Source organism: Akanthomyces muscarius (genome assembly GCF_028009165.1).
Source record: "Akanthomyces muscarius strain Ve6 chromosome Unknown contig_11, whole genome shotgun sequence".
Taxonomy (NCBI): domain Eukaryota; kingdom Fungi; phylum Ascomycota; class Sordariomycetes; order Hypocreales; family Cordycipitaceae; genus Akanthomyces; species Akanthomyces muscarius.
This window is the reverse complement of record NW_026611614.1, coordinates 679,573-706,743: the sequence shown is the minus strand read 5'-3', so window position 1 is coordinate 706,743 and position 27,171 is coordinate 679,573. Positions and strand designations below refer to the sequence as shown.

At 50.0% G+C, this 27,171-nt stretch overlaps 7 protein-coding genes across 8 annotated transcripts; 5 read left to right on the top strand and 2 right to left on the bottom strand.

Moving 5' to 3' along the window:
- Positions 1-3,940: 3,940 nt before the first annotated feature.
- LMH87_007713 (uncharacterized protein) lies at positions 3,941-4,269 on the top strand (the record flags this gene model as incomplete). Its single annotated transcript, XM_056199643.1, has 2 exons — positions 3,941-4,099; positions 4,174-4,269. 2 exons carry the CDS (start codon positions 3,941-3,943, stop codon positions 4,267-4,269), a joined length of 255 nt encoding a protein of 84 aa, XP_056058073.1.
- Positions 4,270-6,023: 1,754 nt separating this feature from the next.
- Positions 6,024-6,764, top strand: LMH87_007712 (uncharacterized protein; the record flags this gene model as incomplete). Its single annotated transcript, XM_056199642.1, has 5 exons — positions 6,024-6,072; positions 6,150-6,176; positions 6,337-6,372; positions 6,449-6,631; positions 6,694-6,764. 5 exons carry the CDS (start codon positions 6,024-6,026, stop codon positions 6,762-6,764), a joined length of 366 nt encoding a protein of 121 aa, XP_056058072.1.
- Positions 6,765-9,532: 2,768 nt separating this feature from the next.
- LMH87_007711 (uncharacterized protein) lies at positions 9,533-10,590 on the bottom strand (the record flags this gene model as incomplete). The annotated part of the gene is made up of 3 exons (XM_056199641.1): positions 9,533-9,857; positions 9,990-10,013; positions 10,541-10,590. The coding sequence occupies 3 exons, from the start codon at positions 10,588-10,590 to the stop codon at positions 9,533-9,535; spliced, it is 399 nt and encodes a 132-aa protein (XP_056058071.1).
- A 283-nt stretch (positions 10,591-10,873) lies between these two features.
- On the top strand, positions 10,874-12,180 carry LMH87_007710 (uncharacterized protein; the record flags this gene model as incomplete). 2 transcript variants are annotated; one of them, XM_056199640.1, is made up of 4 exons in its annotated part: positions 10,874-11,648; positions 11,700-11,939; positions 11,997-12,021; positions 12,135-12,180. In XM_056199640.1, 4 exons carry the CDS (start codon positions 10,874-10,876, stop codon positions 12,178-12,180), a joined length of 1,086 nt encoding a protein of 361 aa, XP_056058069.1. The 2 variants fall into 2 exon arrangements, with proteins under 2 accessions (XP_056058069.1, XP_056058070.1); XM_056199639.1 differs by lacking the exon at positions 12,135-12,180 and having other exon boundaries at positions 12,002-12,045.
- A 4,530-nt stretch (positions 12,181-16,710) lies between these two features.
- Positions 16,711-17,081, bottom strand: LMH87_007709 (uncharacterized protein; the record flags this gene model as incomplete). The annotated part of the gene is made up of 3 exons (XM_056199638.1): positions 16,711-16,909; positions 16,966-16,980; positions 17,038-17,081. The coding sequence occupies 3 exons, from the start codon at positions 17,079-17,081 to the stop codon at positions 16,711-16,713; spliced, it is 258 nt and encodes an 85-aa protein (XP_056058068.1).
- Positions 17,082-19,658: 2,577 nt separating this feature from the next.
- LMH87_007708 (uncharacterized protein) lies at positions 19,659-20,019 on the top strand (the record flags this gene model as incomplete). Its single annotated transcript, XM_056199637.1, has 2 exons — positions 19,659-19,935; positions 19,988-20,019. The coding sequence occupies 2 exons, from the start codon at positions 19,659-19,661 to the stop codon at positions 20,017-20,019; spliced, it is 309 nt and encodes a 102-aa protein (XP_056058067.1).
- Positions 20,020-21,454: 1,435 nt separating this feature from the next.
- Positions 21,455-23,075, top strand: LMH87_007707 (uncharacterized protein; the record flags this gene model as incomplete). Its single annotated transcript, XM_056199636.1, has 4 exons — positions 21,455-22,225; positions 22,277-22,710; positions 22,761-22,981; positions 23,047-23,075. 4 exons carry the CDS (start codon positions 21,455-21,457, stop codon positions 23,073-23,075), a joined length of 1,455 nt encoding a protein of 484 aa, XP_056058066.1.
- Between the last annotated feature and the right edge of the window lie 4,096 nt (positions 23,076-27,171).

Sequence of the window (27,171 nt, the reverse complement as noted above, 5' to 3'; positions counted from 1 at the left end):
AAGTAGTTGGAAGCCACTCTACCACTTCTGCCTCTAATGACTACTAATTTGACTCGCAGGCAGTTTATCACTACATGATCACCTACAAAGTGGCTTATGGCTTATAAAGGACAGCTGACCTTAGTAAATTTCGTCTTCGCTCGACGAGTGGTGCATCGGTTTCTTACCATACTGGCAGATGAGAAGCCAAAGCTAGTGTAAACCTAGTGTGGAGTTCTGTTCACCCAAGCCTTACTTCAACTACCCCCACCTCGCGTATGTTCATCGTGGCGAGCGGACCAAAAATCATACTCGGAACATAATCGGGGCTAACCAAGTCCGGCGGCGGATGAACGACGAAGTCGAGCACGATTGGTGGCGCTGGCTCTGCCGTCACTACCCTAGACGCTAGTCATGCAAAGAAAGTTGCACTCGCCGACGCGTCCATTATAGACGTTGAATAGAAAGCAAGAAAAAGCAAAAAGTTGTACTCGCCGGTTCTTACTGGATGTTAATACAATATCGTTGTATTGAGCGAAAATGCGTTTCGAATTTCAACTATTTCGCCAAAAATGTTGCAAAGTTGGGCGGCTATCCGCAGATGAGAAACTTTATTTCTGACGGGTGTCGAGGAAAAGAATGTTGACAGTAGCGGGTGCCAAACGTAACCAAGCCGTCGGAGACCGAGACTATCGAAGAATGCTTTTATGCATTGCAAATTAAGGACTGCTTAGCTTGTGTCCCTGCTCTGCACAACATAGTAGGGAATCTGGCTTACTGTGCCGAATGCGGCGAAGGTTGAGAAGGCGCCACTAGAAGAAGGCGACCGGGGGTTAGGGTGGCCGTGGGCAAAATTGCGAGATTATTCCGAGACGAACCTGAGACTTAAAGTAAGCTGGTTCTTATTCGCCGTATGTCTCGAGAACCATCAGAAGGGCAATCATATCGATCAATGATCTCATCGAACATGTCGCCATCCACCACAATAGTGAGTAGTGTCACGGCGCTTGAAAGAATGCTTGACCGGCTTGCGACGACTAATACCAGGCCACCCCCCACCGAACGCCCAGCGCTCTACCTCGATCTAGAAGGAGTCCAGCTCGGCCGTCATGGCTCGATCGCTGTACTTTCGCTGCACTTTCTCCCTGATGCTGTTACGTATCTTGTTGACGTCTACGAGCTTGGGAAGACTACATTTGACACCAAAAATCGCGACGAGTATAGCCTAAGGACTATTCTCGAATTTCCCATCCCAAAGGTCTTTTTTGACGTGCGGAACGACTCAGACGCACTCTCCAATCTGTACGGAATAGCGCTCGGCGGTGTACAAGATCTCCAGCTCATGGAGCTCGCGGCAAACGCGGGAGGTTACAGACCAGCCGAGCGTGTCTCCGGCTTGGCCCGATGTGTCGAGAGAGATTTGTCGGTATCAAGTAAAGAAAAACTTGACTGGCTTCGATGTAAAAAGCATGGCCAAATGCTTTTCGACCCCAAAAAAAGACGATGCCTATGAGATATTCAACAAGCGGCCTCTTGACCCCAAGATCGTTGATTATTGCTCTCGAGACGTGGAAATTCTACCCAGTCTCTGGACAACGTATGCAGCCCAGGTTTGTAAACCTGATGGCAGCGGATTTTGGCGGGACATGATCAGAGAAGCCTCTAAGAAACGCGTGGAATTAGCTCGAGAGCCATGGTACGATGGCCAGGCGCCAGGAAAAGTTTCTGGCGCGTGGGACAATGAACTCGTTGAATCCGCCCGTGAGGACTGGAATGAGGATGTTTTGTTGATGGGGGTTCGTTTTCAGGCCACACTTGAAGAATCAAGCTTCGGAGTCTTTCGATGGGTTAAAGACGGGCTAGAGTCAAAGCTATAACACTATGGTCCAGAGCTATGCAGTGCGCTTCTCGTTCCTTTCTGTGCTGTGCAGTGCACATCGCTGAATTCTACGTAAAAGCTGTATATTGCAAGGTTCTATTCTTGTGCGCCGATTGTGGGTAAAGTGCAACTTTTCTCATAATCTAGCAATAACAGTCGAATTCGGCATTGATCGTGCAAAGTGAGCAGCATTTGGCGGTTTACCATTCTGTCGCCAATGATACCAAATTGAGTCAGCGGGACTGTCGATCGTCGCGCAGAACGCCATAGATAGATGGCGCAATACGTGATGTATTTACACGACGCTGTAATCACAATCAACACTTTGGGTGCTTTACCGCTTCGAAGAGATCTGCCGCACTATTTTAAGCAACACATCTGTGAGCAAGACCAGAAGCTCCGCCGCAACTCGCGAGACACGAAATCGACCTACATAAAGCAACTCGACCTAAATTGACTTAATTCTTAAAGATCGCGATTGATCACTCGAAGGCGCTCTCTATTATACCGATATTCAACACACCACCCTCGCGGGAGTATACCTTGACATTGGAGCATGTGGAGTATTTCTTCGAGCCAGCGCACGGCTTTTCTTTGGTGCTTGTGTTCCCAGAATCACACTACTAAAGATCTCTAGTTTCTTGTTGTCCAGGTCAACTATATATGCTTAATGGCAAAGCTCGCAGTTGGCAAAGGCATTATATACGTGCCACGTGTACAGCTGGGTGTAGCTGTCAGCGGTGGCAAGGGCGACCATGACGAGGACAGCGGCACCTATCCCGCTATATAAGGAGGCGCGCCACTCCCGAGATTTGGGTCGATAATTATGTTTGCTAGGTTGCTTTATAAATTTAAGAAAAGGAGAAGATTTTATAAGAGTCTCTCTGAATCACCCTACGTCTACCTCTTCCTGTTCCTTAAGGGTGACGTTATCGATATGTGCAAGGCCTACTTCGAGCTTTTTAATAAAACCTTCAATAGTTAGGATTTTCTAGAGCGTTTCCGCCTCGTCGTGGCCGCCACCGGATTGATTATATTGAGTGATAACCTGACAGCCTTTGTGGATAATAGCGATGAGATATTAAGTGCCTATTTTGCGATCTAAAAGAGTCTTACTGCCTGGGCTGCTTTCCGCTTTTAAATCGTTTCTAAGGATAATAAAGTATAGTTCTGTAGAGGGTCTCATAATTATAGAAAATGGTTGCGATATAATCAGAGAAAGGGGCCCACTATGCGATGAGGCTGCTGAAAAACCCCCGTTTCCGTGGGCCCACTACGCGGGTGGTTGTCACGCAGGGCAGTTATTAGTCATAGAAGGAAGCAGTTGATTGATCCAAGCTAGCTATGTGGGCGCTGAGACGCCTGGAGACACCCTAAGGGGGTGGCTCCCGCAAATTACGGATAATTGCATAGTAAAAAACAGCTTTTGTGGGATGGAGGCCCTAGTACAGTCGCAGGCAGTCCTGGCTGCGTGACAGTAGTACACACTTTGATTGCTTGTATTGCTGCCCATGTATTCACTTTCATCGTCGTCTTCGTCACCATCATCATCCTCAGCATCCTCAACGTCCCCATCGTCCTCATCCTCCACATCTTCATCATCCACATCTTCATCATCCACATCTCTGTCTTTATCTTTGATTTCAGTTTCAAAATTATCATTCATTATATAGTCCATTCCATCGGTTTCCCCACGAGATGCGGGTCAATCGAGTCGCAGTTGATTAGTGCTCGGGCTTACACCACTGGCTTGTAGGCTCTTAGAATACTAAGAGTCATGATTCACAAGCCGTTGAGTAGAAAAACAAGTTTCTTGCGCAATCGTATTCCAGTCAAGGTCTCTCCGATGACCTGGTCGAGCCGGTAGGCACGCTCGTAACAATTTCTTCATCAAAAACTGGTACTTCCTTATTGTGCACCGTCGACGCACCAACTCGAGCGGTTTTGGAGGAGAGGATGATGGCTTAACGCTTCGCAGCAAGCACATGATGTTTCGGCTGGTGCTCCGCGTCGTTTGCTCACATCGATCCATCATCGGATCCACCAGCGCCAGCAGGGTAGCTATCCGGCGCTCGTCCTCTAATGTGCTCACAACCGCGTTTTCTTGCCTCTTGGCGCCGCGGTGTGCGAGCACATGACACATCCAGATCCTTTACCTTCGGCCTATCTACCCAATCCGTTTCATCTAGCCAGGGACTCCCTTCTGCGAACGTTTCTGTCCTGAGTGGGAACCCTTACGCTGTAAGGCTGTGTTGTTGTCGTCTCTCCTCTTGGGACAGCTTCGTCTGCATGAGTGCTGACACGCGAGTGACAAGACAGCCACCTCTTCTCCTTTGACCCGAAGACACTTCTCCTCCGTTTTTTTGTGCCATGCGACCCCTGTAGTGGCAAATGTCGCTGATGCACTCTAAGGTCGACCGTAATGCCCGCCCTCGCCCACCACTGCGACATGTGATGCATCGAAAATATGGCTGCCGAGCGACCGATTCTGGAACCACTGGCGGCATCGCGAGATGGAAGAGCCTCTAATTTTGTCGGATGGAGCTAGCACACCCTTTAGCGCAAGCTGGTGGACATGTTTGTATTCAGACATAACTTGATAGAACTGAAGGGGGGGGTCTAGCGCTTCACTACTTCGGGTTTAATACCGTCATTGTTTCCGCCGACGAGTTGCTGGCAGACACACTCAGTGCCGTGCCAGTTTCTCGAGCAAGTTTGTATTCTTATGATGTTCCCCAAAAAAACATCCTCATCGGGTATAACAAGTCCTTTATGATCCCCCGTGCGGTTTCGACATCGCATGTTTTCGCGTAGCAGATTGCCAGATTAAGTTTGCTCTTCAAGGTCACTGGACGTTTGGCTGCAATCATACGTTCCATATTCGATCTATAAAGCCTTCGCTTCGATTCTACGACAGGAAATGTCCACCGTTTCTCACTCCCTCAGACTGAGAGAAGCGTCGTGGAGAGCGCGTGTGATTCACGAAAATGAAAGTGGTTGTATGTTCATCGGCGGCGACCATCCGAAAGAGCTTAATTAGATAAAACATTAAAGCCATCACACTCGAGCGATATGCAAGTGAAATTTTGTGTTACACTTATTGCTGTACAACGAGTATCCGGTTATTAAACAGAATCACGGGTTTGCTGATTAGAGCACTGATCTCTTCTGCAAAGCCGTCTTACGAGCGATATTCTACAAAGTCCTAGCGGTCTATGTGCCAAAGCGAGCGCAGAGTTCTAGCACAACGGAGAGTGGCAGACCGATGAGTCCTCTCAGGAAAGGGCGATTTAAGCTGCATAGAACTACTACGTGCGGTGACTAGAACTTGTCGAGGTCAGCCTACCACTATCCTCCAATGCCTTTGGAGATGTAGACCACAAATATTTGCAGTTGTCACAGGCGGCATGCAACGCGCCGGCGATGCCAATGGACTACAACTACCGCCACAGCGAGCCCTGTGGTGAGCTCGCATTATTTCCGGCCCCGTGAGAGGCGAGTCTCCAAACCCTGGCTCCGCAAGGAGGCTCTGCTCCTGGTGGCCACCACTGCTCGCGGGACAGGACTCGACATGTAGAAGGTCACACAAGCCTATCAGTTCGGGCCGCTGTACAGTATCATTTTCTACGGCGGGCGCGGAGGACGAGAGTGCGAGCAATATCGAGGCCGTGACAGTGATCTGGGAGCGAGTCTGGGGCCTTGACCCAGCGCGAGGGAGATTGATCCGGGCCAAGGGCTGTAAGTAACGAGTGGCTTGACAGTGTCTTGACAACAGCACGCGGGAGTGCAAGGTAATAGTTAGTGCAACCCCGTATGACAAGTGCTGAGCCGTGGACGCTCTTTGAAAGAGTTGATCTAATGTCTCAGGGCAGTGTGGCACTGACAGTGTTTGGGCGCAAGGCGAGTGGCCTGGGGCAACTCAGAGAGGTTGCCTTGGAGTAGTCAAGACCTGATTCGCGCCAACCTGTGTGGATGCCACATTTTGACTCTACGCAGCAGGTCTAGGAGCTTGCCAAGTTGAGCTACCGGGTGTACAGGCTGAACAAGGAAGAACCGCATCTTCGCGACAACGCAGACAAACAAGCGACGCTGATACTAGCAAAACTAGGCAACATGGCTTCCGGAAGAAATTAAATATAGAATCATTCACAACAACGAAATAAATATGTCGGAGAAGAGCTCCGAGGCTCCTCTTGCCAGGGAGAAGCTTGAAGGTAGGACCACAACTCCCAGTGCGGCCTCCACACGCTGCAGAACGATGCTGGTTCGACAACTAACAGCTTCGCGGTAGTCCAGAAGAAGACTAGTGACATGATAAGTATACATAAAATGCCGAGCGCGCTGAGGGGAACAGCGCGCGGCTAACTGAATGCCATTATAAGTCGGCCGAGATGCAGCAACAGTGCATCGAAGTCGGTGTGTTGGGCGAGCTTACCATGGCAGCTACATGTAATAAGAAGTGCTAATATCTACGATAGCTCTAGAAGCTATGGCCAAGTTTCCCATGGAAAAAGGTATGCCTCGTGCAGGACAGCACCCTGCATCCGTATCAGAGTCATATTTCGCTAACCGCTAGCCAGGACATCGCAGAGCACATCAAGCGTACGGTCGGTACTGCTGCAATGCGAACAGCTCCATGCGAATACAGTGAGGACGCGTTTTCAAATCGGAAGACAGATGCTCTAACATATCTGGCCTCACAGTCTGACGAGCGCAAGGGGCCTACCTGGCACTGCATTGTCGGCTGCAACTTTGGTAGCTTCGTCACTCACGGTACGCTCCAGTTCCGACCAGACTACACGCGGCTTCGATCTATAAACTGCTCAGCGCCTTAGAGACGAAGCAATTCACCTACTTCTACGTCGGCCCCTGCGCCGTTCTGCTGTTCAAGACCCTGACTCTGTAAAGCTCGAAACGACGACGACGGACGGTTAGTCGAAGGACTTGCTCATTAGCGAAATCAGGATACTGTATGATGAAGGTGCAGAAAATAATGAATCAAAGTGGTTCTTCGGAAGTAGCCATCAAGTCTCAGCTGCAGTGTGATAGTATACGGTAGTGCACACACTGCACAATATTCGGAAGCTGCTCAACGTTTCACTTTTCGGTGGTAACTTCAGTTCGCGCACGGAACTATAATCAGACCTTCTCTATGTTTCACTTAGCTAACCCTTGCTTGAAGTACGAGCTGCCTCGTATAAATTCGAGACGCCCGCGAGCGGTAGAGGCAGGCTTTTTGCCAGGCCGACTGCACAGTGTCTGTCTCGGGGTTACAGACACTGCATGCTACATAGTACATAAGCATTAACGTCACAACAGCGGGCTTCGGATATACCGTTTATCGGCGGCAGCAGCTCATCGCGCAAGGTCGTAGACATAGTAGCAAGGTCGACGTGTTAGACGCAGAGATCAAGGATGCTGTGGAAAGCCCCCGCGCTACTCTTGCGCATCAGCGTTCATTGGTAACGGCCACAGTTTGTAATGACAAAACCTCTGTGATTGACTGCATAGGCACGATGGCACCACTATCACCGTAGTCGGCGTTTGCATGTTTCAAAAGACAAATGATGCTCACCCAGGCATGAGCCGCGACGATATTACCCAGATACACTAGGATTAAAGAAAGCGAGCTGGCCGATCAACCCGTCAAGGAAGGTACAAGTATGCCAATCAGGTACGAATTCCCTTCAGCTTCCTACTGCAAGCGCCAGATACGTAGCTTACCCGCCATTGCTTTCTAGCGATGATGGGTTACAGTGACCATGAACGCTATCACGGGCTCAAACTGAAAGCTAAAGTAAGGAGTTTCCTGAGCTCACACTTCCACGACGGCAGCTTGGGTATCTTCTAGCTCCAAGGACACATCACGGAGACTACGCCGAGTACCACGAGCGCGTCCATCACAAAGACACCGACTTCAACTGCCCGTGCAGGTGACAGGTGGAAATCTCCAACCCACCTTCTCTACTGCAGCAGTATAATCCTCCAATTCCTCGCCGACAGGATTCACGATCGTCAGTGACCGAATGTTCCGGAGCGGACAGACTTGCTTGATACCAGGGTCAGATTGAAACACCGATAAAGGCATATAGGTTGTGATGGAGTCGTTGAAAACCAAAGACAGGCTGATCAGTCGTCGGCATTCTTCGAGCAGGCAAATACATATGGGAACATGTAGCCTGGGCCATGTCAGGTAGATGCTCTCCACAACCTCCGGTTTCGCCTCCGTCCAATTGAGTTGTGTATCGGCATAGCTCTCCCAGCCAGACTGGAAGCTGTGACATTGTCACGGCCAATGTGACCTATTGACATGAGCAGAGCTGTCGCGCTGTCTATATCATCCGTATGTATGGCCATCCGTCGATATGCTAGGGGCAACGCTTCGCGGCGAATTTGCCTGCTGAATTGGAGGAGTGCGTCGGCGTTGCCGAATGGAAAGTAGAACCCACTTAGATCGCCTAGAACGTCTGCGGCCTCCCTGACTTGGGCTCTGTAATGTGCCAGGAGCGATCGCCCAGCACATGTCTGTAGACACTTTCGCGGAGCTCAGGTGGTAGGCTCAGCAAAGCACTCCAGCTTGCTTGCGCTTGGAAAACTGTAGACTGTGTCGCGCGATCTTCCATTCCAGCTGCGGATCTGAGATCAAGATATTCCTCGCCGGTAAGAAGAAGCCGTATCACAAAACCAAAACTATAGTGTACATCAGCGGAATACTCATAGTAGCCTGTTGAGTATGTCCGCTTTAGCACAATAGAATCACTGTCCGACGATATTACCTTAAAAGCCAGTTATCTTTACCAAAATCGCGGACGGTTTAGATTGTACCTCCTCCACACAAAGGGCTAGTATTACAACCGCCGCGAGTGTGTGACGGCGAATTAGACCTCTCTCGAGACATGTATACTCTTTCGTCGCGCGAGCATCAAATCATCCAGGACAGGGGTGAGATCAGAGTAAAAGAGAGCCCCCAGTTCAGGATTTTCCATTTTCGAATCCATACTACAGCTCAGCCGGGCTAACGTTTCCGTAGTTGTGGGACTAGAGTGTAACTTGGCCATCCTGCTGCTTTTGATTAACGCACTGAAAAATAGACCGCAGACCGAAACCTCACGATACAACTGGTGAAATGATAAGGAGTATCATACTGTACTTGAAATGGCTATCTCATTTGAATGAGACAAATGCGTTTCCGTTATGCCGAGAGATGTCTTCGCATCGATGGCTCGAAGAGCGTCTTGTTGCATACTTAAGTGGAGGGCGGCCTTGTTAGATTAGCCACAAGCTGCACGATGATTTAGCGCCAAAATATGCGAAATACGAAGGAAGCCGGTTAAAGCGATACCCCGCTACAGTGATTGGGGCGTAGGGTAGTGAAGGAGACTCCCCGCTCAAGACGAAGTAGAGCAACAAGCAAGGGAATCACCAGATTTGGCTTATAACTTGCTACACAGACCCTGTTCGAATTTAACTACACTCCCGCGTATCTACTGGTAGCGCGCTGCTGGCGCCGATGAATCGAGTAGTGAGAGCGTTGTGGTATAACCGGGAGACGAGAGGATGGCTGTTATCTAGTCTTGCGTATCGGGCGGCGGCTCTCAGCCAGATCTATTGTAAGAGGGTGCTAGCGGAGGGGACTCCGCTTGCTCGGTGTAGGACGGCTGAAGAAGCCCTTCTTCAAGCCGGTATAGCCACTCGGATCGCCACTTTGATGCCTGTATCGAGGTCATGTACTAGTCTGGCTCCGACGGCGAGGTCAAATTCGTCGCCGCTGAAGGGGAGAGAAGCTAGCTTTTTGTTTGCCGTCGTCTTGGTCATGACAGGAAGTTCGTAGTGATTGTCCGTCCTTCCTGACACCGGTTCAAGAGTAGGTGAAGAGGCATTGTGTAGCAAATGCTGTCGGGCCGCATTGTATGTATGTGGCAGTTCTATGCCGGGCGTCACCTCGTTGCCGTTTGGGGAACGGGTGTGGCATCGCCAGAGCGATCCAGAATACGTTGATCTACTCGAATCATGTTAGACGTTCGATTTCGATAGATTCCGTGGGTTTGGATCCAAAATTAGAGTTTCTGAGGTGATGTTGATGAAGGGTGGAACGCGGACTGCGCTTGTTGGTCTTGGTGGTGTAGGGTACCTCTGTCTTTGAAGCAAATCGCAACTTCCAAACAACGGTGGCTGGTTGCGGCGGCTTTTTCTCCCTGCCTGAAGACAAGCTTCTTTGTACACTCCGCGTGCCTTTTCAGCGTCCGTGTGCCTTTTTAGTGTCCTGTGTGCTTTTTAAGTGTCTGCGTGCTTTTTAAGTGTCTGCGTGCTTTTTAAGTGTCTGCGTGCTTTTTAAGTGTCTGCGTGCTTTTTAAGTGTCTGCGTGCTTTTTAAGTGTCTGCGTGCTTTTTAAGTGTCTGCGTGCTTTTTAAGTGTCTGCGTGCTTTTTAAGTGTCTGCGTGCTTTTTAAGTGTCTGCGTGCTTTTTAAGTGTCTGCGTGCTTTTTAAGTGTCTGCGTGCTTTTTAAGTGTCTGCGTGCTTTTTAAGTGTCTGCGTGCTTTTTAAGTGTCCGCGTGCTTTTTTAGTGTCCACGTGCTTTTTTAGTGTCCGCATGCCTTTTTAGTGTCCGCGTGCTTTTTTAGTGTCTGCGTGCCTTTTCAGCGTCCACGCGCGTCCACGTGCCTCTCCACGTGCCTCACGTACCTCTTCAGCGTTCGCGTGCCTTTTTGGGGTCTGCGTGCCTTCTCATCCATTTCTTGCTCGCGTACCTGTTCAATGGCTTCTGTCACATGTGTCTGCGGTACAACCTACGAGTCTCCAAGTTTCAAAAACCACAGAAAGCTCCCACATAAGCGATGCTGCGGCCAAATCTTGATTGGGCAGAAATGGACTTCGCATCAAAACAAACATCCTGACCATGTCGGCGAAGATCTCATTATCCCGACCAAAGCACGAAAGCAACGACAGCGCCAACACAAAGAACGAATCCAATGTCTCATCGGATGTGGGGCTTCTTGTATAAGGAGAAAACTCAGCATGCATCACAATATTAAGCATCAGCGATGTCGTGCGTGCAGCCGCGTCTTCATCCACAACCAAGGACGCCTGGCACGAGACAAGCGGCCAGAACACACATGCGAGTCGCCAGAGTGGGAAGATGTGCCTCTCATGCCCGATCATACCCTAAGCGTATTTGATCCACAAGCAAAGTACGCTGAGAAGATCAAGTCCGTGCTGAAAAAATGTCGGGAGATGGTCGTCAACGAGGAGGACGCCTACTGGCATACCAACATACGCTTGCTTAAGGAGATGTTTCCTTCGGACAACATATCATTTGCTAAGCTTGGAAGCTCAGCTCAGCCCAGCGATTTGATAGATGTCTACTCAGTGACAGAATGTGAGGCGAAAGAGTTGCTCGCCCGGGATCAAGCTATGACGCAGCCTATTTTGATAAAGGGGTCACAAAATACACCGGATGACCCTATGCAGACCCTATGCGATCGCTTCCGTCTGCCCGGAAGCAAAGTCAGTATACAAGATGCCCGAGAAAAAGAGAGGACACCAGTCTCAATGCCCGTCGATGAGGCAATTGGCGCTATAAGGAGAGAAACCACGATCTGCGGCGGCTTACCGTTCACAATTCTCGATCTGGAATTCCTTGGACAAATACCGCCAATACCGGAATGCCTTCATGATAACAGATTTGCTGTCATGCAAGCGATCGACTCTCGCTTACAGGTTGCATCTCGAATGAATGAAGAGAAGACTGGCGCAGGCCCCGGAAAGAAAAGCAGCGCGGCTGTGATTCATGGTAGGGAAATAGATATGATTTCATCTATATCGTTCTCACTGTTCGCACAAGAAGGCGCCTTTACCGGTTTCCATGTTGACACGCCTGGTGGGACATGGGTGAGAACTATGTCGGGTTTAAAGGCTTGGATTTTTGCCTCTCGAACCGCTCCTATCAACGACTTTCAAGAGCAAGGTAGTGACTGGGCGCCGGATGTCAATGTCATCATTCTAGAGCCTGGAGACTGTCTAATCATGCCTACCGCCATTCCCCACGCGGTGCTCACGATAGCTGATTCTTGGATGCATGGAGGTATGTTTATCGATCGCCGGCATATTCTTCCATGGATTGAGACGCTCATATGGAGAGTTGAGCACCCGAATACCTCGAACGAGTCAGTTCCGCGTCAATTACTTAGCGGATGGGGTCACCTGAAAGACATCTTTCGAGAAGTCATTCGGACTTTAAGTCGTGACGAGCAGGATCGCAATATGGAGATGTTTACAGAACGGGAGCAGAAGTTACGAAGACTGCTGAGCTGTACATGCGCTAAGGTTTGTGGCAGTACATGCAAGTGTCGGGAGTCTCAGGCACTAGATGGAAAATGCAATGCCTGGTGCCATCCCGGCGCGAACAGCCGCAAGTGCCTTCTGCCGGACTAGAGCGGAGATTTATCTTTTTTGCCCAGGAAGACATGAAATCAGTTTGTTTCACCTTTTTAAAGAATTCAAATGTATATGTGTTCTAGAATTAATAAATTCTCTTCAAAAATACTTAAACAAGTCGTAAGCATTGTGCTAATAAGATACGGAAGATCTTAACGGCCACAGCAGATCTATTCTTATAGATGTGGAGCGGCCGAGACAACTTGTACGCCGCTCACCACCAAGCAAAATAGACCAAAGCAATCTCTTGGCTTTATAGTGTTAAATGTCATGAACATTACCTTTTCGGCGCGTTTCCCAGTAGAGTTGCATCTCTCGGAAAGCATGAGACCAATTGACAGCGAAGTCGGTCGCGGCGAGGAGATGGTGCCGGTAACCGTACCACCGTGCCACGCGCGCATTCGCCAGCGTGCAAATGCTATCAGGCTGGACATGTTGATGATACAGTAGAGGAGCTATGTAGTCACCGCGAAATCAGTCAAGACGTCGCTGCCAGATGGCGGTCAGCAACGCCATCCGCCGATCGGCTAGTGCAGTCATCTATAATAGCTCAACACCGTTTAGCGAGCCCTTTGCCTCTCCGCCGCCGAGAATGACGCAATAAAGAGTAGCTCGCCACGGCACCAGCGCGGCGCTAGGCCGGTAGCCATGCTGATTTGACGCCGGCAAATAACTGCTCTAGCAAATCGACTAACGAGCAGCTAGATTAAGGTAACGGCGAGCAGCCAAGCCAGTACAACCGCAGAATCTAGACGGGAAGGCCGGAGATAATAGAAGCATAGACAAATGCAGAAGGGTGGGGAGAGGCAGAGGGCCTTAACGCGATCGCTGAGGTTGTTTCTATGGAGGAGAAGTCCAGGGTGAACTGCAAGAAGTAGGTGTAAATGCAGGAATATATGTTTGAGTAACTCCAGTGGTTTGATTACTCTTATGATCGTTCCTGGAGGATAGACGGATTCCAAATGTTTCGAAACTTTGGCTAGGATCGTCCTGTTGAGCGCCGTGGTTGATTGTGTGTACGCTTGCTTAACATCTCTGATCCAGACGAAGATACCTCTCTCAGCGAGAACAGGTGCCAGAGCTATAAGTAGACGTTGGCTTGATCGTTGTATTGCTGGGTTGGCTGTTAGAATTGCCTCTTTTTCTGTGTTATTGAAGCCGCGGATAACTAGTCGTGATTTTTCATATGGGATAGTTGTATCCTTCCCTTTGACCTCTCTGACCGTCCTCGGATCGAAGACCGGATGCCTTGGTGTTTCTCTTCGTTGTATTGAATGAATTCGAAGACTTCTCGTGCGAGCAGGTTATCAATCTCCCTTCTGTCAGATGCTGTAAGTGGTCTCCTGGAGTTGTGATTACCCCCTGCTGTTGTAAGTCAACTGCTAGTTGGAAGTCGTTATTTCTTTCGTGGAGATAGAGCTTTCGCTAGTGTCCTGGTCGACGATCCACGCTTCCATGAAGGACACTTCCGGTATCAACGATTCGCCAGTCTCTGGATCTATTATCTATGCCTCTTGAAGGAATATCTTATCTATTATGCGCTTTTGTGGGCGACTACGTGTCTTCCTGGTCAATCTTCGGGGACCTTCTTCCTCTTCTCCCGCCGCTACTTCTTCAATAACTCTGTCGGTTCCTCCTCTAGCAGCCCCGGCCGGCGTTGGGTGCTAATGTGCCACCGCCGGCACCTGCGGGTTGGCGTCGCCGGCACCGTTTGTGGCTTCTGGGGCCGCTGAGAGACCGACGGAGCCGGGCACCCCGCGCCTGTCGTCTCCTTGATATCTCTCTTCTGACGTAGAGCCCGGCTCTAGGGCCGGCTCACCAGGGCAATTCTGTCCCAATAGAATTGCTGCCCCGGTGGCCGGCTGAGTTCCTATATGGGCCAGAGCTCTGGGATCTATGGCAGCAGGCTTGTGGCTCCCAGGCTCCAGCCCTTCTTGTTCCTCTACCTCCCGGCGATACGGCTGAACAACCGTTGAACGGAAGGTCTTTGACGGCTAACACACAGTCCTCCTTGTCGATTCCAATCAACTTTTAAGGACCCTGCTATCCTTCTTTCTCATAATATACGCGTATTTTAGACTGTAGAGGTAGCGAGTGGATTGCCGTGGTGGTTGGTCTGTTGCCTCTTCGCTAGGGTCCTCCGTGTCTCTTTCATCGCTTTCCGGATAGCTTCTCCTCTCCTGATTATAGATGCGTGTGGTGGCGAGTCATCTGACAGCCTCGGAATAGATCTGAACACTAGCAGGGCCGGGATTAATCTATCCGGGCCTGCCGAGTTATTAATTGCCTTCACAGCTATCTGTAGTTTCTGGTGTGGAGGGAAATGCTCGCTGAGCTCGCTATTGATGATATTATAAGCTCTCCGCAGTTTTCTGTGGTATCTCTCAACCTTTCTGACGCTATGACGTGCTTTAATCGGCACCTTATAGACTTGAACGCTTATTGCCTTCCTATACTGGCGGAACTTAGTAGACGCGAAGTTCTTACTGGCATTGTGTATTAGCGATTTAAGAGGGCCGAGATAGATATCTAGCTAGCATTTACGGAGAGTGTCCTAAACGTCTTTTACCTTTTAGTTCCTTGGGTCAAGGAACCTAGCGGCGTTGAATATAGTTGTAGAGTTAACCATGTGTAAAATAGGGAGTTTATTAATATAGAATATATTAATGATAACCTTATAGTTACATTTATAATCGTCCTTAGTAGTGAATTTGAATCTGCTAGGTACTTAAGAGTTTAGCTAGTAATGGTGGCATATCTTCGTGAGTTTCTCTAGCATCGACAAGTCGAATTTTTCGCCGGTTTGTTTCAGGATTCGGTTCGGCCTTCAACTGATAGATGCCTGAAGCGTTGATGTAGTTGCCGTAGCTGTTTTTCGGACAGGAAGAAAGCTGTTAACTCCACAGCTGCTAGTATCTACTAGAGATATCCCTATCTTAGTACTAGTGGAATCTCTAGATTGCCTTGAATCAACAGGTCTTTAAGGTTGTTGATCCGTAGTTAAAGTTTCTTTATATCAGTCAAGGAGAGAAGGAAAAGGGTGGCGCCTTTTAAAACTTGTAAGTTGACGGTTCCCACCGCCGTGGGTATCCTCATGATGCCCACTGAGGTTATCGATCTAGTGCCGAAATTAACCTTCGCAACTGGCGACTTCTCAATCTTAAGAGAAGCTATGATCTTTATTAGGGCTGTTAATTGAGGGAATCCAGCCGATGAACAACCGGCTGCACCTGTGTTAGGTATAATGCCGCAGAATGTTTTCGGGCTGATTAGTGTTGGTATAGATAGGTGCGTATTAATATTATACGATATTCGGTGATAGAATAGGTTGACTCGTGGTGTTGCTAGTATCTGGTACAATACTCGTTTGTGGCCTCCCTGAGCTCTGTGGAAGCTGTATGCAGGCGGTTTGGCAGAGGAATTGTTAGTCAGAGGAGGTGGCTTCTCCACCCACACAGAACTTAGCCTCATCATCATCACCAATACAACCAATTGATCCTCGTCAATTCTCTCCTTGCGCGCCTTCTTTTAAAGCCATCGTACAAACTTGGGTCTATCGGTCATTTGGACCAATCAGGGGGCTCCATTCCTCGCCTTAGCCAGCCGCTGCCACCTGAGGTTGGGGCAGGCTGCAGAAAGGACAAAATGACACCAGTAAGACCGCAGTGTCTTACTGAGCGCTATTCTCACTCAGCTTTGGCCATCACTCGCCTTCCCCATTCTGTGCTCCTGACACAAGCCAGATCGCTCGACCACATACTACTTCTGCATTGTGACAGGTCTATTCTTTGTCATTCTTACATATCGCACACTAACTGCATGCCCTTAAATTGTTTGCATACAGTGGAAACTGCTGCTCTACTTCGCTTGTCCTCGATCACGTTGCTTGATTGCCATGTCCCTTCTGTAAGCCCCCATTCTTTCGTGACTCTATAATTACTCCACAGACATCGTCCGTCGTCGATGCTGCCCCCCTCAGTAAAGACCTCAGGCTCCGTCCGCACAGGTGATTTGGCAATTGATCAGTACAGTATGCATAGGTACAGTACTACCTATTCGTACTGACGAGCGTGACTCGCTAAGTCTGGGCATAGCTTTGGCTTGACCGTCACCAGATATCTAGAATAGCGCCCCCCCCCCCCCCCCCCCCCCCCGAACCCCATCATGTAATGCCTGTTGGCAGCAAAGTCTGTTCTAGACGGTTGACTGTCTTTTAACGACAACTAATATAGTTTCTAAAGTATTCACTTGATTTTCTAACTCGCGAGCAAATACATTTGTACTAAAGCACACTGGTAGCTTTACTGCAGCATACGCAGTATAATATGCCCTACACTGGCGGTTTCCTCTATAAGTTCATCAACGCTATGAGCCAAGCCCGAATGGCTCGGAAATCATCGTGCTTCTTCGCCATCAATTTAAGATTCGGCTCTGAACTCTCGGCTGCGCTTTTCCTGCTCGATAGTAGGGACGACCGCCGGGATGAGTTCTACACTACATTTGTTGCCGATGAAACGCGTGTGCAGCTTGCGGTGGTTGTCGAGGTTGTCTTTTCTGTTGAACTGGACTTTTCCGCAGAACTCGCACGAGAAGTGGTGCTGGCCTTCCTTACGGAGTCTAGTGTCTAATTAGTATCAAATTGCACAACCCTTTGACTATGCAGCGCAACATACGTTTGCTTATGTCTTCTTAGATGATCGTTGCGGCGGAATGCCTTGAGGCATCAAGTGTAATTGCACTTGTACATTGCTCTGCGGACAACATCGACACTGAAAACGTTCCCGTACATCTGTCTCAAGGCATGGACCTTCTATGCAGGCTGCAGCGCTTATAACTTGCTTTGGATGTCGTGCACAATCATTTTAGAGTCGGCGCTGAAATGGTCCTGTATTGAAGCAGTACCTTTCAGGCGGTACTGGCCCACGGGGGACTGGATGTCATCCCCGGAGCCGAGGGTCCCCAGATCGTCTGCGAGAGTGCTCTTCTGCTGAGGAAACTGCTCAACGAGATTGTCTGTGCAGGTCCAGGGTGATGAGTTGTCTACAATAGCTGAAATCGAGAGATCGCGTGTGGATATTCTCGTTGAGGAGCTGGGTTTGATGGTGGCCTGGGACACAATCTCGCACATATCGGGAGAGTCGCTAGGAGTTGACGAGTATATGGCTTGACACGAGAACTCGCTCGTGCTAGACATGATTCAAGTGAGTCCATAGAGACGTCGTTGCCATGTGATGACTGGACAGTGTTCAGCAGGGACATGGGTACATTGAGAAGCAACCGGTAAATAACAGTTGCGAAGCCAGTTACGGTATGCCTCTCGAAATAATGCTGGCGCAGCATTCACCACGTGGGTAGGGGCAAACATGCAGCAGCTTTCTCTATGTGAGATGTAACATCCGAGAAGAGACACTGAGCGTATTCTGTCCTTCACAGTACTCTTTGTCCTCGAAATTCTCACGGTGTGTACTACTAGTTACATAGAAGTTATCAGCTAACACTACGTTATGGGTCCACGCGATCATCATGAGAAAGGTTTTTGCCAAATGTACGTATTTGTTCCACGGAGTTGCGCTATTCGAGCTGGATATCTGACTCGCTGATCGTTCTTTTACTGTTCCGTAGAAGTACTCCCAAATAGCCAAGTGAATCCCCCCTCCATTACATCAGAAGTAAAAAAGAGGCTCAATGTTATAAAAGAATCAATATAGTACCTGCCACTAGGTATCCGCTGGAGACTTCTTTTTTGCTGCCTCTGCGCACTCGCTGTTCATCTTCAGGTCGGGTCAGGCAAATTTAGCCATGGCGGAGACTCACGCAAGCAGTTCAAGCGGCAACAACAACCCAAAGACAACCTTTACCAATCCATGGGCGTGCTAGATAGACTCATCGAATCTGCCATTTGGTTGTTCTGACGATGTTCAAAAGTACGAATCGCTTTTTCGATTACATTCAAAAGCGACACTGTCTGCTCATTTTTTTCCATGACTATCAAGTGATGGCTGGAGCGAATCATTACTTAAGCTGCGAAAGTTTCATTCTTGCTCAACGAGACCTATTGCTTAAAACCCTCGAGGGGCCTTTGCTGTTCAAGGTCGCACTTCAGGACACACTCTGTAGTGAAGTGAACTTATTTGATATTCGTCATCCGCTGACACTGAGCAGACTTTGTCAATTTTAGAAATACTTAGTCGATCGTGCTGGGGCTTGTTCGAGGTTCTCGCATATCGTATCTGCGTCTACTTCGTTGAGGTGGAGAAATCCCCGTCCTGTTGTCCACCTCTTGTGTTTGGTCGGTCTGCTCTCCGGTGGAAGCGATTAGCTTTCATCTTCGCAGCCACAGTCGTGTTTCTGGAGTGGCTTATTGTGTGAGTGCCGCGATTGCTGCGGCGTTTTGAGGGTTATTATACAGCATCATCACAGCAGTAACGTTGGCTTCCATGCAAAGCAGGGTTCAAGAGGAGGTAAATAATCAAATCAGACTAAAGACAGTGCAGTAAGCCCTACACTGAATCAAGACCGTCTGAGGATCCTGCTTGCAGCTATGTCTAGAGCTGATTACCCGGAGCAATAGGGTTGACTCGGTCTGCCGTGTACCCGGAGCCAAGTGCCCTTAACACAGCTGAGAGCGGAAGCCGCTGTCGCAAGCTGCATCGGGTTGAGGTATGAGCAGTCATCTGCTCATACCAATACGGCACTGAGAGCATCGCGTGCATTGCTGGTGGTACGTGCTCTTGCGACTTTCGATATGGGTCGCGCTGAAATATTGTCCGCATCAATTTATGTCGACTTTGGTTTTCTGTGACACAAGACTAGCCAACGTCTCACCCATCGTTGACTCATGTTACCCTAGCTTTAATGATATTTTCGGAGAGGCCAGATGATATGCCGCGAACGCCCCGCTGAGTCCTTACAGTCGCCCGTTGAGCCCCCGCACTAGCTTTCACCCATCGTGGATTCTCATTCTCCTCGGCACCTCTGGTGCTCCTCTGGAAACGCAACATGGCAGTTATACACTCATTGCCAACCCCGCCAATTGAATCGCCTTTCTGCAATAAGTACCAGGAAAATTAATTGCCAAGACTGATCAAAGTCGCAAAAACTTTCAGCTTGACTTCAAGTCCCATAGAATGTAGCATTTTCCGCCCGCGAGGTCGGCTTCGGGTAGGACAGGGTGCACATGGGCAGGTTGAATTAGGTCTATTGCTACGGATACACACTCCTCGTGTACGGTGGGCTCTATGTACAAGATGTAGCTCAAAGAGCTACGATCAGTATTCCACGAAACTTGCAGCTAGCATCGAGGTTGAACACGTGAGCCCTTTGACTGAACCAGCTGTGACCTCTCCTGTCGCCAACGTCTTGGCGGATGGCTCGCAGGACGTTCCATGTTGAAAAGAGTGTTTATTTCGTGATCGTCGTTGACGAGCTGCCAAGACGACTCGGAGAAAGAAACTCGAGGTCAAAACCAACCCCTAGTCTGCTTACCGATCCTGTTGGTCGAAATTGCTTCGAGCTTCTTTGGGTGGACGTTTATCATCCGTCTCGCATCTACACCGGCGCCAGCGAGAAATGTGGCCAATCTTCCCCTCCGGAAACGTTGCCACTTCTGCCGCTACCAGTGGCTGTTAGCGACGATAGCTTTCGTAGGTCGAAAGGCCCGCAGTTCTGATGGCATGGCTAACAGACTCGTAACAGCTACGACGACGATGGATTTCAAGAGTTCATAATCCTCTTGCGCTGCGCCGTCTCGCCAATCGTTCTCGTCGGCTTTGCTAGGCTTCGATGCGGTCTGTGTTCCAACTCTTCCTTGCCTAGAGCCTCGCGCTTTTGATGGCAGGCTCCGTGGCACGGAAGCCACGAAAGAAAAAAGAATTTAGAGAGGTTTCTATTTCTCTTGAGCCACGACGTCTTGCCGGGCAACTCCTCACGACTGACCCAATAATGCCACTCCTAGGAAGACCAACACTTCCTGACTTCATTTGGAAGCACGCTACCACCGACAAAGGAGCTCCCGTTTACGAAGCCGACAAAATTGAGCCATCCCAGATATCTACCTTCTCAGGAAGTCCTCCAAATAAATACATAAGTTCTTGTTGAGACAGCCGATTGCGACCACCAGCGAGACTAGTCTGCCGGTGTTTCCTGGCGGGGCAGAGGTGTGACACCATCGCCAGATCTGTAAAGCCGGGCGGGTGCAGGGTCTTTGATGATGCAAGGACACTCACTCTCTGGTCCAATGTACAAAGCGGAGTGAAAGGTGTAGGACACTGTATCTTTTGGGCAAGGAAAAAAGCGAGGGAACATTCCAGCATGAGATGAAAAAGCAATACTCACGGTCTGGATGAAGCAAAAACGCAAATCTGAACATGTGCAACGGGCCTAGTGGAAGACTAATCAGCTGCTAACGCCTCGTTTGAGCTGCGTTGACAGTGGGTAGAGGTGTGAAACCGGCGGACACCAAGGTTGCAGGTACCGACATAACGCGACTCGAGCTGCGGAGGTCGGCTTAACACGGCCGACCCTAGTCTCAGTTGCGCTTCCCGTAGCCACTTGGGTATACCGGACAACAACGGCTTGATGATGGGTACACATGGTCGGGTGAAGCCTGCATGCACTGACACCGATACATCGGGACCCATGTGCTTGGTTCGCGTTGGTACCGAAGCATTTGTGTTGCAGCCTGCCCAACGTCAGGTGGCAGCTGCTGGCTGAGGCGAGGAATGGGGTTCTCTGATTGGTCCAAATGGGTGGTGGGCCCATTTTTGTACGATGGCTTCCACAGAGCTTTGGGAGGCCACGAACGAGTATTGTACCATAGAATAACAATACCACGAATGAACCTATTCTATCACCAACTATCGTATTAATACGTACCTATCTGTACCAACAATCTGGGTGTGCGCCCATACCTCAGTGAACGCCGCCCCATCAGTGCGCGCCAGTCCGTGCAATTCTCGTGGTTTTGCAGCGGCGTGGCGCGTTCGCGACGCCATTAGAGTGGGTCTGCTTGATACACATGGTTATACGCCTCAGCCCAAAAGCCTTCCACTCCTGCTTGGCTTCCATTACGCCAGTCACCGGCTATCTTCGCGTCAGGCAATTTTTCGCTTTGGGAGCATCGGAATTTAAGCAGCATCTAATTATCGCCCTGCCTCGAGCGAAATGCGCATCTCACCCCAATCCCGTCGTACCCAGAAAGATGCCTCACCCTCGCAGGCACGTCCGGCAACTTCGGAGCCGACCGCCGAAGAATCACGAGAACCACAAAAAAGAATCACGGTCGGCTTGAACTTCGCCTCATCTGCCACCTCTGCCTCTTATTCTGGCGCTGGCAACCCAGAGCCAAAAAGTGTTACGTTTGGTGAAGCTCCAGTAGGACCAGGCGGTCTGTCTATGGCAGCATATAAGCTTCCAACCAACGTCAAGTTTTTGGAACCAGGACGTTTCCGGACGCTGGGACACGAAATGGTTATCGATATGGACACGACCAGTTCGGGCGCGAAACAATCTATGGACGAAAATCTTTGCACGCCCGGCTCCGAGGGGGATTTCTTTCTCAAGCTCTGCGACAAATATGGTGTCTGTAAATGGGATGTTATCAGACAACTCCTCGCCGACGCGTTCCACTACATCCAACTCGACGTCAAAAGGGCACTTGGCAAGGACGACAGCGACACGCTAGAGCAAAACGACTGGACAGTGACGAACGCAGTCCCCATGATATGGACTGGTGGAGGTCCAGGCTTAGAAATACAGAAGCAGTTCGCGCGGTGCATGGAGGAGGTTGGCTATCCTACGGGAAACAAAATCATTTGCGAGGACGAGTCAATTCTTACGAAAGCATGGGTGGAACGCGGAAACAAAAAGTTGTCAAACCTAGCTGTTGATCCTGAGGCCACGCAAGGGTATGCCGATGTGGGAGCTTGCACGATGGTAAGTGCGACGTGTGTCTGCGGCCCTTGCCATACTAACATCAGTCGACAGGACCTGGCATTTCGTTTCGTCTGGTTCCCCAATACATTGCTGGCCGGGAAAGCAGTCGGCTGTGCTGGCGGCATGGCCGACTTCTGGAGGTGGTTGCACGTTCGATGCGATCATAACAGTTGGATGTTCAAAGTCGCCGCAACCTATGTTCACCACTTGACGCCCGATTTCGCAGAAGATTTCACGTGTGACTCGCACACCATAGCGCTTGATGAAATCAGAGAAAAACTCGGCAAGGTCTTCGAGGCTCCGCTGGCTTTGATTGAAACCATGATCAAAAATCACCGTCGTTTGATAGAATTCACTGTGTCCGGGGAAGCACCCACGTCAAATGCTTACATCCGGGATATGTTCGCGACCAGGATCGGAAACGCCCTTACAGAGGCTGGCATGCCAGAATGTCAGGTGGTCTTTATCAAAGCAGAGGACGCATCGTACGTTACTCTGCGCCGCGCAACGCTGACCTTGCTAACGTGCGCCGTAGTCTTGCCGTATCGAAGGGCGCTGCTATTCCCTACGACGAAGATCCCAGGCTACGTTTCTGGGAAAGATGTTTTGGTATTCGGCTCCACATGTGCTCGGAGCAGGGTGATTGTGCAACGACGGGGCCGTGTAAGCGTGAAGAAACGTATGTCGCCCAGCTCAAAGGCAGGAAGAGCTGGAAGCTAGCGAATTGGGTACATCTTCCGACGAATGGATCGAATGGTGTGTTAACCATCGAACCCTGTGTGGTGGAGAAAGGATCCCCGTTGAAGCGCAAATTCGTACAGGGCACAGCACTAAGGGCTTGGGGCTCTGAGTATAGTGTTGGTATGAACATGATCAAGATCGAGTGTGCAGATGCCGAGAGAGGCGCTTTTATAAGGTTCAGGTGGGATGGATCGCAAATTCCCGGCCTTGTGGGTGAATATTCGTTGCATCAGCCGATCCGACTTCTTTTGGAAGTTGGCGAGGAGAAGGATGGGGGTGGTGAGATAGTTGTTCTGGCGAGCAAAACCCAAACTCTCCTCCTGAGATTAGAGCGATTGAGATTGCTTTTCGAACCAGAAGGACAAGAGGAGGAAAGGGAAGTCGGCAGCACCGAGCAGTCGGAAGACGCCGTCGAGGACAGCACCAATGGGAGTCAGCATGGGCCATCGCGGACGAATATGGAAATTCCAGAAACGCCGACGCCGACACCGACGCAGACACCGACGCAGCCACCGACACAGCCACCGACGCCGACGCCGACGCCGACGCCGACGCAGACAACGCAACAGCACGAGGTTAGATCTCGAGCAACTACAGCGGAACGATCTCTAGCAACCGCGACCAACCGGTCTTCAGCCACTAAAGCCAGACGGAAACTTACACAATCCGGCAGGACTCGAAATACTCCAAATAAAAGGCAGCGCAGGGGAAGTCTCGTCCTAGGCTCTCCCCACGTTACGCCAACCGTCAGTGCTACAGAAGACGCGCGACAGGAAACACAGCCCAGGGACGTGAGTGGACAGGCGCTTGCTGGCGAGTCCGCAGAATCAGGATCTGCAGGCAAAAGGCTTTGGCGCAGACTCACAAACTCCCGGCCGAGTTGAGAGAAGAATATGGTCTAAACAGGCGAAGAAGTTGATATTTGTAGCATCATTTTTATTCCTGTAAATACTACATTATATTCGTGTACATAGCACAGACCGCCAAGGCATTACACTTGCCCATAACTTGCCTGACACGGCTTCGCCAACAATCCGAACAACTCACGTTATCCTTCCTGAGCGCCTTAGTAATGTCGTCACGTTATCGGAAACTCTGGGACCGTAACGACGTGTTTCCGCGGGTTTCCTTTGGCGTCGTCTCCCCCGACCCGGGCTACCCGATGTGGACGCTGGAAGTCTCCTCCGCCGGACGATGTCAGCTAATGCTTCCCGCCCCGAGGGGTTTCAGCAGGCGGTGGTCTTGCACGGATACGAAGGACTGGAGACGGCTGAGATGATGGCTCGACTCGCGATGGCAAACAGAATCGCTGGTGAGGCTTGTAGGGCCGTTTGTCATTAGTATGACTAAACGATCTGTAAATCTTGCAGAAGCAAGTTACATTGGTATCTATCTGGCTGGCTATGATGGTGTTTTCATCTTGGACTCGCTTGAGCCGCTGATTCTTTCCGAACCTTTTTCCGTCCAGTGCCTCGTGTTATTTCTGTTTCCTTGGGTGCCGAAAGATGGATTAAATTGACGATACCAGGTCAGATGACTTTGCTTCGTGAAATACATCGGTACAAGCAAGCTACTTTTTATGGCACCGTAGCCATCCGCTGGCGGAAGCTAGACCAACAAATTTTCGGTCGATTCGTTTGGGCTGCCCGGGACGATCCACGCGCTGCTGCCACATCCACGGGACCAACTAGATGCAAACCATGGAAACAATCTGATGCAAATATAGGTACTCGCACTTGATCCAACGTACCTCATTTTGCTAGAGTAGAATCAGTCCCTTGTAATGACATGTACAATTCTTCTCACTAGACGGCCTACTGGCTGCACAGTCACTGCCATGCATTGCATGCCCTCAACTACTTCCAGCAATCAAGATTTGCGGGCGATGTGCTAATAACAGGAGCTCTCGGACAGGATGTGATTGGCAAACCGAGGACAATCTTACCCGTCAAATGAGTAGTTCTACAAATGCCTGGTATCGCGCCGTCATCAATCAAGTACTAGTTACGTTAGTAAGAGTCCAAGCACGACCGTCGACCAAGTCTGCAGGTCCAGCTGGACTCATAGGTAGTTACTGAAAGGGGGACTGCTAATTATGGGAGGACTGGGTAGGGAAACTTTGGCAGCCAGGCAAAGGCTGGGCAGTCACGGACACAGCACGTCGACGGATCTTTAGTTGAACATAGCTGACGATCTGGATATTTTCAGCACGCCAGTACAATTAGACTCATTTTTAACTTGGCCCCCCCTTTTGATCTGTTCACTAACTTCTGCTGGCCTGGTAGCATTGATGTAGCGGAGGACAACGACGCATACCGGCTTTCTTTTCCTGCCTCAGAATCGCAGCAAGCCACCGACCTGGTCTCTACGTCAACGTTGAGCGTGCCGTTTCTCATTGAACGTAGAATTAATATGGCATTTATTAATCGCTGCTCGCCAGAATGATTGCCATTTGTGAGTCCCTTTCCCATATCGCATGCTTCCTCCCGCTTTCCTCAAAATTCCTTTGTGAGTCTCGCCCCTCTCACTGCTATTCGGCTCTCATGTTGAGTTCAGCTCATTAATACACTGCAGCATCAGACATGTAGCTGGTTGAGCTGGTGATTATTTTTGTCGTCATCCGACGAGAAACTGACGCCTGCAAATTGGTGCGGGCCCACTACAGTGTGCGACTTGCAGTACCGTTATAATATCCACGATACTCCACGATACCCTGGGAGTTGCTGCGCCTGGACGTCATTTTGAGAAAGAGGAATGCACTGAGCTGCGATCGACACGTTCACGCCGGTCCGTAAAGCGTATAATCTGCCCTGTTTGGCTCTTGCACCGCTCGGCTCCCTTTAGCATTGGCTCCGGTGCGCCCCACCACACGCCCATACCAGGTTGCTGTCTTGCAAATGAACGTTGTCAAGGGCTGGCGGCGCAGATCGTACTGGAGGGCTCATGCTATGACGTTTCGTGGCGATCTACGCCTGGCTGAATTTGTGGCCCATATACTTTGTGATGAATACCGCATCACTACGGCATCCAATGCGTTGAAGCTGATGCAGTATTTTGTAAAGAATATGCGTAATTGCTTGAAAATCGCGGGGCTGTTGTGTCCGTAGGAACTAGTTACAATGCCACCTTGGTGCTAAAAGAAGGCGCGCAGGGAGAGAGTTGATGAGGATCGGTTGGTTGATTGGTGATGATGATGAGGCTAAGTTCTCGTGTGTGTGGAGAAGCCACCTCTTCTGACTAATAATTCCTCTGCCAAACTGCCTGCCTACAAAGCCTTTGGGAAATACATTCAGACCAACCGAGTCTCTCGCCGCGGGAGAGGCCAACGCACGTAATGAATCTTCGGTTTATTTTGCGAACGAACTGGTGCTGCACCATCAAGTCCTGTATTGCTCGGTTGCGGTTCATGGATGATAGAACTGACCATCCATCCAGTAGCGTCTCGCTTCACCGCGAAGTGATGAGGCACAACAATGCTGTCGTCTACTCCGACGATCTCATTGCCAATTGCTGAGGAGTTTTGCGACAATCTCGCCTTCTGGCGAATCATCCACTTGGACCGGACCGGGCACTTCACGCTAGAGACGGCCGCCAACAACGATACCCGTATGAAAACCATTGCATTTGAGCTTGGCTTCTGTACCACGGAGCAGCGAATCCGCTGCGATGGTGATAGATTTGTCGCTTAGAGCATGAAAATCACCAGACAGATACATGTGCAAAAGATCCAGGAGCTGCAGTACCATGCCAGACAGCTCTGTTCGCTCGCGCGGGAACCAGTCCATAGATTTACGTTCCTGATAACTTCCAAAGATGTCATTGTGCGCGGCGTAAAGGTTGAACCGGTCAAGCTGGTCTTGCGGCCATATCTTTGATGTCATTGACTTAATGCAGGCATTGAAGCCACCAAGCCACCAAGCACTCTCCAGCTTTGTTGTATATTGCGTTTTCTGGCGTTATGGTTAACTTGGGCTTTCTACCCTCCTCGTGTCCATTCCAGTGTAAAAGGACTCGTGGCAACAATGCAGTGAATTTGGCCATGTAGAGCACAGGCTCGAAACTTGACCATCCCAATACTATTCTTGGTCGACGTCCTCATCGCCGCCCTCGTAGGGCGTCTCGACAATGTCATCGACAACAGTTTCGTTCATCGCCACAGGTGCTCCTTCCCGAGACTCCGTTCCACTGCTGTCCTCCACAATCTG